We start from the raw sequence: 14,364 nt of genomic DNA on the forward strand, positions 1-14,364 counted from the left end.
CTGTAGGGGGTCGAGGAGAGAGTTCTCTGATGGATAGCTTACAAGGCGGGAGTAAACCAGGCGTTCTAGTAGTTTGGAGATGAAGGGGAGGTTTGAGATGGGTCGGTAGTTGGCAGCATCATTTGCGTCCAAAGTCGGCTTCTTTAGCAGTGGGGATATGATGGCGTGTTTGAAAGAAGAGGGAAAGATGCCAGAGGTCAGAGAGAGGTTGAACATAGTGGTGAGATGGGAGATGACCACTGGGGAGAAGGAACGGAGGAGGTGTGAGGGGAGAGGGTCGCTAGCGCAGGTGGTGGGGCAAGCAGAGAAGAGCAATTTGGAGACTTCTTCCTCTGTCGCTGGTCGCAGTGCTGACAAGACTAGGGCCAGGGCTTGTCTGGGATTGGGAAGTTATTTCCTGACGGATGTCATCAGTTTTCTTTTTGAAGTGGGCAGCCAGCTCCTCGGACCGAGATCCGTCACCGGGGGCTGCGGTTTAGGGCTGAGAAGGGAGTGAAAAGTATCAAAGAGCCGTTTAGGGTTGTGGGATAGTGAGGAGACTAGAGAGGTGAACTAGACTTGTTTGGCATGGTGGAGGGCGAGGTTGTAGGTTCTGAGCATGAATTTGTAGTGGAGGAAGTCCGCGGACATTTGTGACTTCCTCCACTGCCGTTCAGCACTTCTAGAGCACCGCCGGATGGATGAAACAGGTTTGAGGCATGACCCAAAGTTGCCGCATTCTACATCGGATAGCTTGGGTCATGGGGGGGCGCAGCTTCATCCAGGGCATGTTTGAGAGCGGTGTTGTAGTGAGCAGCAGCCATGTTGAGGCAGGAGAGGAGAAAGATAGAGGACTGTAGGGACTCAGCAAAGTCCTGGGTGTGAACGGCCTTAAGGTTCCTGTAGGTACGGTAGGTAGGTAGGTCTGGAGAGATGTTAGGGAGCGTGACAATGCTTGAATAATATCTCAGTACTGCCATATTGTGCGCACACATTGCTGCCACTCAGGTAAGAGGGTATTCTCATCCCAGACATCTACGGCCGTCCATCTCTAGAAAGGGGGCCGCTGCCTGTCGCATCCAGGCCGTGAGAGGTGGCCTTTTTCCTTCTTCTGCGCGGTTTCCACGATTGGTGAGATATCCTATTGATGAAGTTGCTCCGTCTTCAGGGCACATTGAGGAGTTTCCTAGCAGTTGGAGGATCACCGTATAGCAGACCCCCGCTCTAGATCGCCTTTATGGAACGTAACAGTCGGAAGAGGGAAACATGGGAAAAAGCGAACAGAAGAGAACTTTTACTCTGCAACTTCTCCTTTCAGCAGAACAAGTCATGTGATCGCAGGGATTAGTCAGTGACCCAACGAGGAAGCCATCAATTCTGCCATTGTTTTTCTTTTAATTTACAGCGTTAATCGCGCAGCATAAACGACACGATACATTTGTTTTCTGCGGGTCGGTACGATTACGAGGATACCACAAATTTTTTTTTAGTTTTTTTTTTCACTTTTCCACATTAAAACCGCCTTTTTGGAAATTCTTTGTTTTTCTAAATCGCTGCATTCAAAGTCCTACAACTTTTTTGGATTTCCATGGACGGCGCTCTGCGGGGGCTGGTTTATCGCGTGACGAGCTGTGGTTTTTATTGGTACCATTTTGGGGTAGATACATTTGGTGTTCTTGTACGAGTCGTTACGGATTCAATGATACCAAGTATTTGGGATTTTAATTTTTTTATGCAAATAGGGGAAAGAGCGCAAAAAAGTTTCTTCTTTAGACTATGTTTTTGTTTCTTTCTACATTTTTATATCCCTGTAGGGGATTTGAGCCATAAGAGCTATGATAATCCCTATAGGACTTCTGCAGTATACAAACATTCCGTCCAGCGCGGTGATTGGTTCAGCTCCGCATGACGTCTTCATTGGCAGCCAATCAGGTCCTAATGAAGGCAGGGCTGTTAGTAGCAGCCTGTTCAGTATTTTATCTGTTGTGGGGGGCTGCACTCGCCCGCTGACAGTAGAACGTACATTTATGTTGCTGCTGCACAGAGCCTAGACAGCAGCAAGATAAATGTACTTACTAGATTCAGCCCCGGGCGGTGGGAATGTGTCAAATGGGCAGTCCCCACCGCTCACTGGTAATAGAGTCTGACATCAGCATTGGGGACCGCTCACTTGACACATTAACAGCATCAGGAGCCGAATCTAAGAAGTATGGGGAAACTGGGGCGAGAAGACAGAAAGGAAGGACATGGCTGGAGTCAGCGGGACTGCGGCTGCAAAGCTATAGATCTGGTTCGCTGATGCAACGGTGCAGCATTACCCCAACCTTTTCAGCCTTGTGGCACAACCGCACGCCAGCCGGAAACAGACCAGGGAATAGTATACTCCTTACTGTAAGCTGAGGCTACTGCAGCAATAATTGCGGACGGCCCAAGATGCGACTCGCCAACCAGGATTTTCTCCGATGGACAGAATAGCCAATCCACCTCCGGTGTTGCAGCACCCCTGGCAGGCTCTCATGGCACCCCGGTTGGGAATCACTGGTATTGGGGTACATCCCTTAACATGCCAAGTTATAAATCTATTTATGCATTTCCAGGAGGAACAACGGAGGACCGGCACAATGCAGAGTTCTGAGAAAAGAGGTGTCTGCATTATCTCCTGGGGTATGCAAGTATCTCCTAGTACGGACCGTCCAGCTTCACAGGGGTTGCCCAATCTACTAAAAATATGGGGCAATGATTTTACGGGCATTATAGCACCCACCTGCCCTGATCCCTCCGACCCTCGGTGTACCCCACAAGAGTTGTGGCAAGATGACTTATCTGCCAATCGTGTAACCTTTCCATCATGCCCTGAACCCTTGTTCACACGGGTGAATCTGCGCCGCCTATTATGTCCATAATGCGCAGTGAATAGAATCCATTGTTTTGTTGGGTTTGCATATTTTGCGCAAAAAATGCGCAGCAGGTCCTATTTTGGTGGGTTTTATGCCCCACAATAGGCCATTGAAGTGAATGACCCGCCGCAAAAACGCAGTGAATATATGGGAAACCTGCGCAGTCACACAACGAGCCGAAGACCCTTTTTTATACTATTGTACACGCAGGAACGGCCGCAATACGCAGAAAATGGGATTTTCGACCACGTAAATACGTAGCATATTTATGCGACAAAAACCTGCTTACGCCCGTGGGAACGAGCTCTTACACTGAAGAGGACAATCCGCCGCCATCACCTACGCACAGTGCGCCAGCGATGGAGGAGGGAGGCGGCCGGCTGCGGCTCGCGGTTGCGTTTCATCTATTTTCTCTTTTGAAAAGTGGAATTAATTCATTTTTCGACTTTTATCTGTAGATGTAAATATCGGTCGGCTGCCGGGGTGTGAACCGCGCCCACCAGAACACGCAGCGGGTGGAGAGGCGATTCCTGTTAATCCTGGAGCCGGCAGAGAATGATGCCGCCTCACAAGGTGCCAGAGATCACACAGACTGAAGTCACAAGACTGTGACAATAGAGACACGTGGCACACCCAGCAGATGGCAAGGTAACATCCACAGCCGGGTACAAGCGCCAATTATGGAATTACACCTGTTAACCATTAATAGTCATCCATTAGGGAAACCGGCTGCCAAGCAAAACCACCCAGTTCACTGGTAGAAAACAAAGCGGACAGGAGCACAAGGGGCATCACTGCGGAGGGGGGGGGGGGGCAGACACCAGGGGCATCACTGCGGAGGGGGGGGGGGGGGACAGACACCAGGGGCATCACTGCGGAGGGGGGGAGGGCCAGACACCAGGGGCATCACTGCGGAGGGGGGGGGGGGGGGGGGAGGACAGACACCAGGGGCATCACCGCGGGGGGGGGGGGGCAGACACCAGGGGCATCACTGCGAGCATCACTCCGGGGGGGCCTCAACCTTCTTATGCCATGGTCGCAAAGTTGTGCAGGACCCAATTCCCCACGGAACAAAGACCTTGTATTCCAAAAAGGCCGGTGACACGCCAGCGTATTTTGGCAACATTTTTCAAAACGGGAAAGAAATACGCTAGCGTGTCACCGGCCCAGTATTACCAGTGTTAGCCCCAGACTGCAGCTATGTTCATGCAGTATTTGAAATGGAATTTGCGCCGGTACGACTGAAAATTCAGAGAGAAATCCACGTTTAAAAAAGGCTAATTTCTTTCTCATGGGAGGTTCACGCCGCGGTCCATACCGGGCGAATTTTTAATTTGAATTATGGGAGAAAAAAAAAAAAAAAGGGCACTTCGTCAGTCAAAATTCACACCTCAAAAAACTTTTCCCATTGACTGGACTAAATCCACGTGTGGATTCGCAGCTGCAGCAAATGAGACGCCGCGTTGGAAAAATATATTTGTCAATGGAGGGGGGGGGGGAATCTCCCCCCTGCTCCCTCTCACAACTCAGTGCTCTCCCCCGCCGGCACCCGAATCTTTTGAGCTGAGCGGGCAGGTACTTGCATAAGGCACTACTCGCTCGAGTAGTTTGCCTTAGCGAGTACGCTCGCTCATCTGTAATTATATCCTATAATATTGTATCGCTCAAGATAGACATCCAGGCCTCTTTTGAACGCTTATCGAATTTGTCATCACCACGTCCTCAGGCAGAGAGTTCCATGGCGTTTAATAATTTTTCCAAAGATCTTTCCCGGTACAGAAGTCAGGCTCACAGGCCTGTAGTTTCCTGGATTCACCTTCTTCTCTTTTTTGAAGATAGAGACAACATTTGCCCGTTTCCAATCTTCTGGGGCTTCTCCTATTCTCCAGGAATTTTCAGAGATTATGGCGAGTGGTTCAGCAATTACCTCCGCTGCTTCCTTCAGTATCCTAGGATGTAATTCATCTGGACATGGAGACTTGATTGAATTCATGTAAGCTAAGTGTTCCCCCACCATCTCTCTGCTTATAGATAGCCTGCATTCTTTTATTCCCCCAATAGCACAGGGAAGATCAGCTGATGTTCCATCTACTTTCTGAGAGAAACCAGATACAAAATAGGAATTTAAAAGTTTGGCCTTCTCAACATCATTCTTAACCAATTCACCATTTTCATCTTGTAAGCATCCAATAGCATCTTTGACTTTGCTTTTGCTTTTGACATATCCCCAAAATCCTTTTGTATTGCTTTTGGCCTCTGTTGCAAGCCTCAATTCATTATTACCTTTAGCTTTTCTGACACTTGTCCTACAGTTTCTGCAGACCCCATTATATTCTTCAGATATTCCTCCTCTTTCCATTTGATAGACATATATTTCTTCGTTTATAACATGTGTACAAGTTCTGTGTTCATCCATCCTGGTCTCTTTAAATGCTTCCCCTTCTTTTAGGGATTGGTAACGATTGTCCTTCGAGAATCTCATTTCACAATATTTCCCAACCTTCTTGGACATTTCTGTCCTTAAGAACATCCAGCCATTGGATTCTTCCTCTTTCTGAGATCATTAAAATCTGCCTTTCTGAAATCCAATCTTGAGGTCTGAGTCTTCTCAGGTCTTCCTCCCCTTTTTATCCAACCTCCAAGGATATCATGATCACTGCCTCCTAAGGTCCCAGCCCCCCTTACTTCCTCAACCATTCCCTCCCTGTTGGTAAGAATTAGGTCCAAGATAGCAGATCCCCTTGTTTTCTCTTCTACCCCTGGGGACTCTTCACACAGTCTCTGCGCCATTTTTCATCCCATTAACATATATGGGACTCCATGCCGCAGTTCATACGACGCGGCTTTTAAAATTCAGGGAAAAAAATGTTTTTTGAATGTCAGTTCTTGATGTGAATCGACTTTGGGCGTATGTTCCGCAGGTTCTCTGCGTATGTCGCGCGTATTGATGCAAGCCCATCGATTTCAATGGTTCTTGCACTGGGCAAATGCGCAAAAAATAGAGCATGCCGCATATTTTTTCATGCAACCCAATTGCGCGCTCAATATACACACGCGCGAACAGACCCACTTCTATGCTTCGTGTATTACACACGCAGAATATGTACATGTAATACGCTGCGCAAATACGTGAGAATGAGCCCTTAAGACAACTTTACTCCAGCAACTATCCTAGCAGGAAACAGCGAATTTGGGCGATCCCCGTCCCGTGTACACGCGGCCGCCGACAGGGCGCCGAGCCAGAAATCACCTACATGTCAGAGGCGATTGGTCGTCTAGCAGAACTAATAACCAAGCGACTATCGGCCCGTGTAATCCGGCAGCCCTTCATCTTTGAGCGACTCCCGTTTACTGTGAACGGCGGCGGGCGGATGGAACGACCCTTGAAGCTCCGCCTCCATTCACTGAACGACTATCGCTTCTGTGTAACATATGGGGCGCGATAATCAGGCAGTAGTTTATGGCCGGCTGTGGTAAAAGAGCCCTTACACGGGGCGACGGCCCAAGGAACGATGGATGATCGATCAAAAAAAATCGTTGTATCGTGCGAATTTAAACAATAATCGTTCCGTGTAAACGCAGACAGCGATTGAACAACAAACGACAATGCGTTCGCTTCTCGTTCGTCATTCAATTTACGCAGGCCTAAAGATAATCGTGCGCTCGTCGTTGCGTGTAAACAGCGACCATTTAGTCGTTGACATTCACCAGTGCAGAACGACTGAACGATCAATGCAAATGTCAATGATTTTCCCGCCTGTATAGACAGGCTGCCCGGGCGAACGGCGAGCTGAGGGTTCCGTTAGCTTCTGGCGTTTGTGTAACGCCGTCCACCACGCAGATGGAAGCAGCGGCCGCCGCACGCTCCGGACCCCACACCTCTACAGGGGAAAACGGAAGCAAACGGTCCATCGTGGTCACATTCAACACTTCAACCAATCAGGGAACTTGTTGAGTCGCTCGCTCCTGATGTCTTCGGTCGAGTGTGGTAGGACATGTTGGCGCAGCTGCCAACGCAGCCCACATAGAACCGCGGTCAACATGTAGAGAATCCATGGGAGAGTTATCATTTTTCTGTATAAAAAAAAATAAAAAAACTCAAAAATCTGGTGCAAGCCGTGGCGCAGTTTTTTTTTTAAAAAAAGGGGCGTGGCTGACCCAGACTGGCACATTTCTGTATAATTTATGCCAGAAATCAGCACCTGCCCCTGTGTAGGCACACGGAGGAGCCAAGATGCACCCAATATATGAGGCGGCGGGCACCTCTTTATATACCAAGTGCAAAGTGCGCCAGCGGAAATTATATTAATTAACATTTAAAGGGATAGTCCAGGCTTTTTTTTACTAATGTCCTATCCCCAGGACCCCGTCCATCAACTACCAGGGGGTCGGTTACAAAAGGCCTGAACCCCCTCAATGACACGCAGCGGGCTCCGTATAGTAACATCTCATTTGCATGTGGATGTGATTTGTTTCCCCGGAGTGCGGATCGCAGCGTGTTCCATCATCCTGCGGATCTCCTGCGGCTTCCATTATAGTCAATGACAACGGCAGCCGCATGCCGAGCACATCCGCCGGAAGAAGAAAGAAGATCCGGCCGCGACGGAGGGGAGACCTGCAGCGTCCGGACAGGTGAGTGTACCGACATGGCTGCGGGATTCCCCTGTGCGTGCCCGTGGGCACGAGGCCTTCCAGTACAACCGTCTTTGTTGCCCATAGCAACCAGGGTGCAGCTTGTAAAGTTGTGATGTTTAGTACCGGCAGCCACGCCCCCTTTTTGGAAAAGTGGCGTGCGGATCAAAAATTAGCAAAATTTTTGCGCCAGGGCTTGTACGGATTTTGTGACTTTTTGATTTTAAAAAGATGATACATCGTCCCCGTAGACTCCTCTGCATTGGTGGCTTCATGCCACGGAACGTGCGATCACACGGCGGGAAAAGGCATGTATTGTCAATAGGGAAAATTTTAAAAAATGGCATCACACTCGCAGAAGCGTGCGTATACGGGCGCGGGGGGTGCGGTTTGTCTTTTCACCCATTGGAAGCAACGGGCAAGATTATTTTGTTTTTTTGCATCACCAAAACGCACAAGCGAAACACGGAAATGTGAAGGAATGCGGTGAAATCAATGGGGTGTATTCTCTAGGTATTGCGAGCTGCCTGGGGGCGCGGTCACACGCAGCGGATTCCGCAGCAGATGGCACTTGGCCAATTTACATTGAAAGGATGAAATCCACACCAAAATCCACAGCAAACCAGCGAGGCGAGACCGGCCCCACCGACCCCGCTCACCGCCCCCCCCCCCCCCCCCCCCCCCCCGTGTAAACAGGCAGCTTCACTGATGAACGACTGCGACGGGCCGGAGGTTCCCCGACCTCCATCCACTAACGATGACCCCCGGAACGATCACCACTGGGTATCTGCGCCCAATATCATTACAAAATACTCATCCTTTCCACAACCTGTTAGTCATCACTGCGGGACGATTATAGGGGGTCCTCCTTACAGGAAACCCCAAACCTCAGAGGCAGAAATCGGACATCGATGGAAACAAACTCCAAAATTTTTACTTTGCAAAACGGTATCCCATAAGACGTTCTTGTTGCCCATAGCAACCAATCACAGCACAGCTTTCATCTCTCAGGCTGCTGAGGTAACACGAAAGCTGCGCTGTGATTGGTTGTTATATTCTACTGAGGTAACATGAAAGCTGCGCTGTGATTGGTTGTTATATTATACTGCGGTAACATGAAAGCTGCTCTGTGATTGGTTGTTATATATTATACTGCTGAGGTAACATGAAAGCTGCGCTGTGATTGGTTGTTATATATTATACTGGGGTAACATGAAAGCTGTGCTGTGATTGGTTGTTATATATTATACTGCTGAGGTAACATGAAAGCTGTGCTGTGATTGGTTGTTATATATTATACTGCTGAGGTAACATGAAAGCTGCGCTGTGATTGGTTGTTATATTATACTGAGGTAACATGAAAGCTGCGCTGTGATTGGTTGTTATATTATACTGAGGTAACATGAAAGCTGCGCTGTGATTGGTTGTTATATTATACTGAGGTAACATGAAAGCTGCGCTGTGATTGGTTGTTATATTATACTGAGGTAACATGAAAGCTGCGCTGTGATCGTGTTGCCCATAGCAACCATTTTTTTTTTTTTAAATCTCAATTCATATTAATGTCTCTTTCTTCAAGTTTTAATTCCATGCACACGGGGTATCCCTGCTAGCTTAATATTCGCAAACGTGCGGCAACGACCTCTGCCCTCACGCGTCGGCCTGTTTGGGGAGTCCTAGCTTATGGCCGCCTGCAGACGAGCGGGTCGGATCCGGCAGCGAGAAATCTCGCCGCGCGATCCGACCCCAGCGCCTGCAGGGACAAGCGCGTACTCGCCCGCGCCTGGCGGCCCCGGCTCTTTGATGTGCCGGCTGCCGCGCAGCCGGCGCATGCGCAGACCGGAGCCGGCGGCCAGGTGAATGCGTGCCCCGCAGAAAATTAGAACATGCCGTGGTTTGTTTGCCGCACGACATTTCGCGCGGCCAAACCGCGGCCGTCTGCATAGGAGTGCGTATTGTAATGCACTCCTATGCAGACTTTCAGCAGCGGAAATCCCGCGGGAAATCCCGCGGTGGGATTTCCGCTCGTCTGCAGGCGGCCTATGATGTGCTTCCCCTTCCCCGCCGCAGCACTAAATAAATCTGTCCTGTCACGCTCCCTAGAGAACTCGATACGTTTTGGGATAAAACATAGCCGATGTGCTTCGGCCCCGCCAACGGCCGTGACCAAAGATCGCCAGCGATAATTCGTCGCAGGGAAGGAGGATGGGGGGGGGGGGGGTGGAGGACCTGAGAGGTCTCAGCGGTGACCCCATCTAACAGATAGGCTCACTGTGGAGAATCGCGGAATGCCGCGCTATGATTCTCCGCTCGTGGATAGCGGCGCTGCACAGAGCGTGATCCACGGGCGATCCTCAGGGTGCAGTGATCTCCCCGCCAAATTTTATCAAAGTCGCTTAGGCGGTTCGGCTGCGAAAAGGTAACAGACAAACAGTCACTGACACATTTATAATATTAGTTTGGATTATATACTGTACATATATACAGCCATCACTATATACTGTAGATATACAGACCCATTGTATACAGACTATATACTGTAGATATACAGACCCATTGTATACAGACTATATACTGTAGATATACAGACCCATTGTATACAGACTATATACTGTAGATATACAGACCCATTGTATACAGACTATATACTGTAGATATACGGACCCATTATATATATACACAGTAATCCCTATACAATACAGCTATTTTATACAGTCAGCATTATATAATGTACATACACAGTCCCATTATATACACAGTAATCCCTACACCATCTGGCAATTATATACTGTACATACACAGCCCTATTATATACACAGTAATCCCTACACCATACAGCAATTAGTGTTTCTCCAAAAATAAGACACTGTCTTATATTAATTTTTGCCCCAAAAGAGACACAGTGTCTTAGTTTCAGGGGGAAGGGGGGGGGGGGGGGGGGGACTCAAAGCCTCGTCACCTGAAACGAGCTGAGATGTCAGAGTGGAGGACACTGTAGTTTGCCGCAGCGCCGCCAGAGACCACTGCGAGGCACCGGGACACCGCGGACCAGCTGAGTATTGATTTATTTTTAATGCAGGTTAGCTAGGGCTTATTTTCAAGGGAGGGCTTATATTTCAAGCCTCCCCGGAAACCTGGGGAAGGGCTTATTATCAGGGTAGGTCCTATTATCAGGGAAACAATATATACCGTCCTCATTATATACTGTACATACGCTGTGCCCATTATGTACACAGTAATCCCTACACTGTACAGTTATATAGTTATATAGTCATATACTGTACATACAGTGTCCCATTATATACAGTAATCCCCCTACACCAATGATATACTGTACATGCACAGTAATCCCTACACCGTAGGGCAATTACAGTCATTATATACTGTACATACAGACCCATTATATATACACACAGTAATCCCTACACAATACAGCAATTCTATACAGTCCTACTATATAGACAGTAATCCCTACACCATCCAGAAATTATATACAATCATTATATACTGTACATATACAGATCCATTATACATACAGTAATCCCTACAGAATACAGCAATATACAGTCAGCATTATATACTGTACATACACAGACCCATTATATACACAGTAATCCCTACACCATCCAGCAATCATATACATTATATACTGTACATATACAATCCCATTATATACACAGTAATCCCTACAGAATACAGCAACATACAGTCCCATTATATACAGTAATCCCCCTACACCGATGCTATACAGTCATATACTGTATATACAGTCCCATTATATACAGTAATCCCCCTACACCGATGCTATACAGTCATATACTGTATATACAGTCCCATTATATACACAGTAATCCCTACATCATCCAGCAATTATATACTGTACATACACAGCCCCATTATATACAGAGTGATCCCTATACTGTACAGCAATTATTGTATTACAATCACCACTATAACATACAATCATAATACATCCAACACTATAATATACAGTCATTGTTTACACAGTTTATTATACAGTCATTACAGTGGACATATGTAGTCATTGTATATACAGTAATCCCTATATTATACATTATATATGTCACTACAAAATACAATCAGAATACATTCGACACTATAATATACAGTAATTATATACAGTCATCACTATAATGTACAACCATGAGGTACAATTATAATCACCATCACAATATAGTCATGACATACTGTACAGTCACTATAATATACAATCAGAATTAAGGCATCACTATTATGAAAGTATTATTAGTGATGATCGTATGTAGGGGGCAGTATAGAATAGTGATGACTGTACAGTATAGTAATAATGGAGGTATATAATAATGACCGTATAGAATAGTGATGACTGTACATTATAGTAATAATGACAGTATATAATAATGATAATTGTATGTAAGGGGCTATATAGAATAGTGATGACTGTATGTAAGGGGCAGTATAGAATAGCGATGACTGTATATAGTAGTATATAGCATGTAAGGGGCAGTATAGAATAGCGATGACTGTATATAGTAGTATATAGCATGTAAGGGGCAGTATAGAATAGCGATGACTGTATATAGTAGTATATAGCATGTAAGGGGCAGTATAGAATAGCGATGACTGTATATAGTAGTATATAGCATGTAAGGGGCAGTATAGAATAGCGATGACTGTATATAGTAGTATATAGCATGTAAGGGGCAGTATAGAATAGCGATGACTGTATATAGTAGTATATAGCATGTAAGGGGCAGTATAGAATAGCGATGACTGTATATAGTAGTATATAGCATGTAAGGGGCAGTATAGAATAGCGATGACTGTATATAGTAGTATATAGCATGTAAGGGGCAGTATAGAATAGCGATGACTGTATATAGTAGTATATAGCATGTAAGGGGCAGTATAGAATAGCGATGACTGTATATAGTAGTATATAGCATGTAAGGGGCAGTATAGAATAGCGATGACTGTATATAGTAGTATATAGCATGTAAGGGGCAGTATAGAATAGCGATGACTGTATATAATAATGATTGTATGTAAGGGGCTATATAGAATAATGGTTATATGTCAGGCACTGTATATGATAGTGATGGGTATATATATAATAGTGATGACTGTACATTATAGTGATGGCTATATATAAGGCACTGTATAGGATAATGATGGCTGTATATATAATAGTGATGGCTGTATATATAATAGTGATGGCTGTATATATAATAGTGATGGGTATATATAAGGCACTGTATATAGGATAGTGATGGCTGTATATATAATAGTGATGACTGTACATTATAGTGATGGCTGTATATAAGGCACTGTATATATAATAGTGATGCTGTATATATAATAGTGATGGCTGTATATATAATAGTGATGGCTGTATATATTATAGTGATGGCTGTACATTATAGTGATGGGTATATATAGGGCACTGTATATGATAGTGATGGCTGTATATATTATAGTGATGGGTATATATAAGGCACTGTATATAGGATAGTGATGGCTGTATATATAATAGTGATGGCTGTACATTATAGTGATGGCTGTATATAAGGCACTGTATATATAATAGTGATGCTGTATATATAATAGTGATGGCTGTATATATTATAGTGATGACTGTACATTATAGTGATGGGTATATATAGGGCACTGTATATGATAGTGATGGCTGTATATATTATAGTGATGGGTATATATAAGGCACTGTATATAGGATAGTGATGGCTGTATATATAATAGTGATGGCTGTACATTATAGTGATGGCTGTATATAAGGCACTGTATATATAATAGTGATGGCTGTATATAAGGCACTGTATATATAATAGTGATGGCTGTATATAAGGCACTGTATATATAATAGTGATGACTGTATATATAATAGTGATGGCTGTATATAAGGCACTGTATATATAATAGTGATGGCTGTACATTATAGTGATGGCTGTATATAAGGCACTGTACATTATAGTGAAGGCTATATATATATTAGTGATGACTGTACATTATAGTGATGGGTATATGTCAGGCACTGTATATGATAGTGATGACTGTACATTATAGTGATGGGTATATATAGGGCACTGTATATAATAGTGATGGCTGTATATATGATAGTGATGGGTATATATAAGGCACTGTATATATAATAGTGATGGCTGTGCAGTAAGCCGTCACCCCTGTTCTATGCAGTCACACTGCCCACTCCTCCCTGTAGCGCCCAGTCATCAGTGTGCAGGTAGGTACCGCAGGCCCCGCCTCCGCAGCTCCACTTACCGCTCCTGGGATCGAATGTGACCACGAAGACGGCCACGATGTGATCATCCTCCAGCTGGGGCAGAGGGCACAGCTCCCCCGGCGGAGTGCGGCTCCAGCTGGCCCCATAGCCGCGGGGCCACTTGCCGTCCTGCTCTCCCTCCTGGACGGGACTAACCCCCGGCGCCTCGGCCCAGTCTAGGAGCGGAGCCCGGTCAGTCCGCCCGGCCATTCCGCTAAGAGCCGTCAGGAGCCCCGGGCGCCGGAAGTGAGTGGGAGGAGCCAAGCACCTGTGAAACCGCTCTATCTCTCACCGTGTACAGGAGGGGATAGACCGCTTTCACTGCTGACGTCACTTCCGCCGAGGTCAGACCAGCTGCTGTGCCCTGAGCCGCCTGCCGTGGGGAGACACAAAGGGGTTTGTGTGCTGCTGACAACCGGGGTATTGTGGCTGGGTGCCCCCCGGAGCCAGGAGGATGGCGGGGGCTCCACCTTCCTGGTCTGATGATTATGGATGAGCCATCACCACACCTGGAAGCATGGGATCTGCAACCTGCTTTGTGTTTCCATTCACTACCAATGG

General features: G+C 46.3%; 1 protein-coding gene across 1 annotated transcript in view; it reads right to left on the reverse strand.

Annotated features, from left to right (window-relative positions):
- Positions 1–14,039, reverse strand: part of DENND11 (DENN domain containing 11) — a 31,499-nt gene extending 17,460 nt beyond the window's left edge. Inside the window, exon 1 of the mRNA XM_066590280.1 lies at positions 13,803–14,039. Within this exon, the coding sequence (XP_066446377.1) occupies positions 13,803–14,013 (211 nt within the window). The 5' untranslated portion in view covers positions 14,014–14,039. The remainder of the gene's footprint in view (positions 1–13,802) is intronic.
- Between the last annotated feature and the right edge of the window lie 325 nt (positions 14,040–14,364).

This window comes from Eleutherodactylus coqui, chromosome 2, assembly GCF_035609145.1.
Source record: "Eleutherodactylus coqui strain aEleCoq1 chromosome 2, aEleCoq1.hap1, whole genome shotgun sequence".
Classification (NCBI taxonomy): Eukaryota; Metazoa; Chordata; class Amphibia; order Anura; family Eleutherodactylidae; genus Eleutherodactylus; species Eleutherodactylus coqui.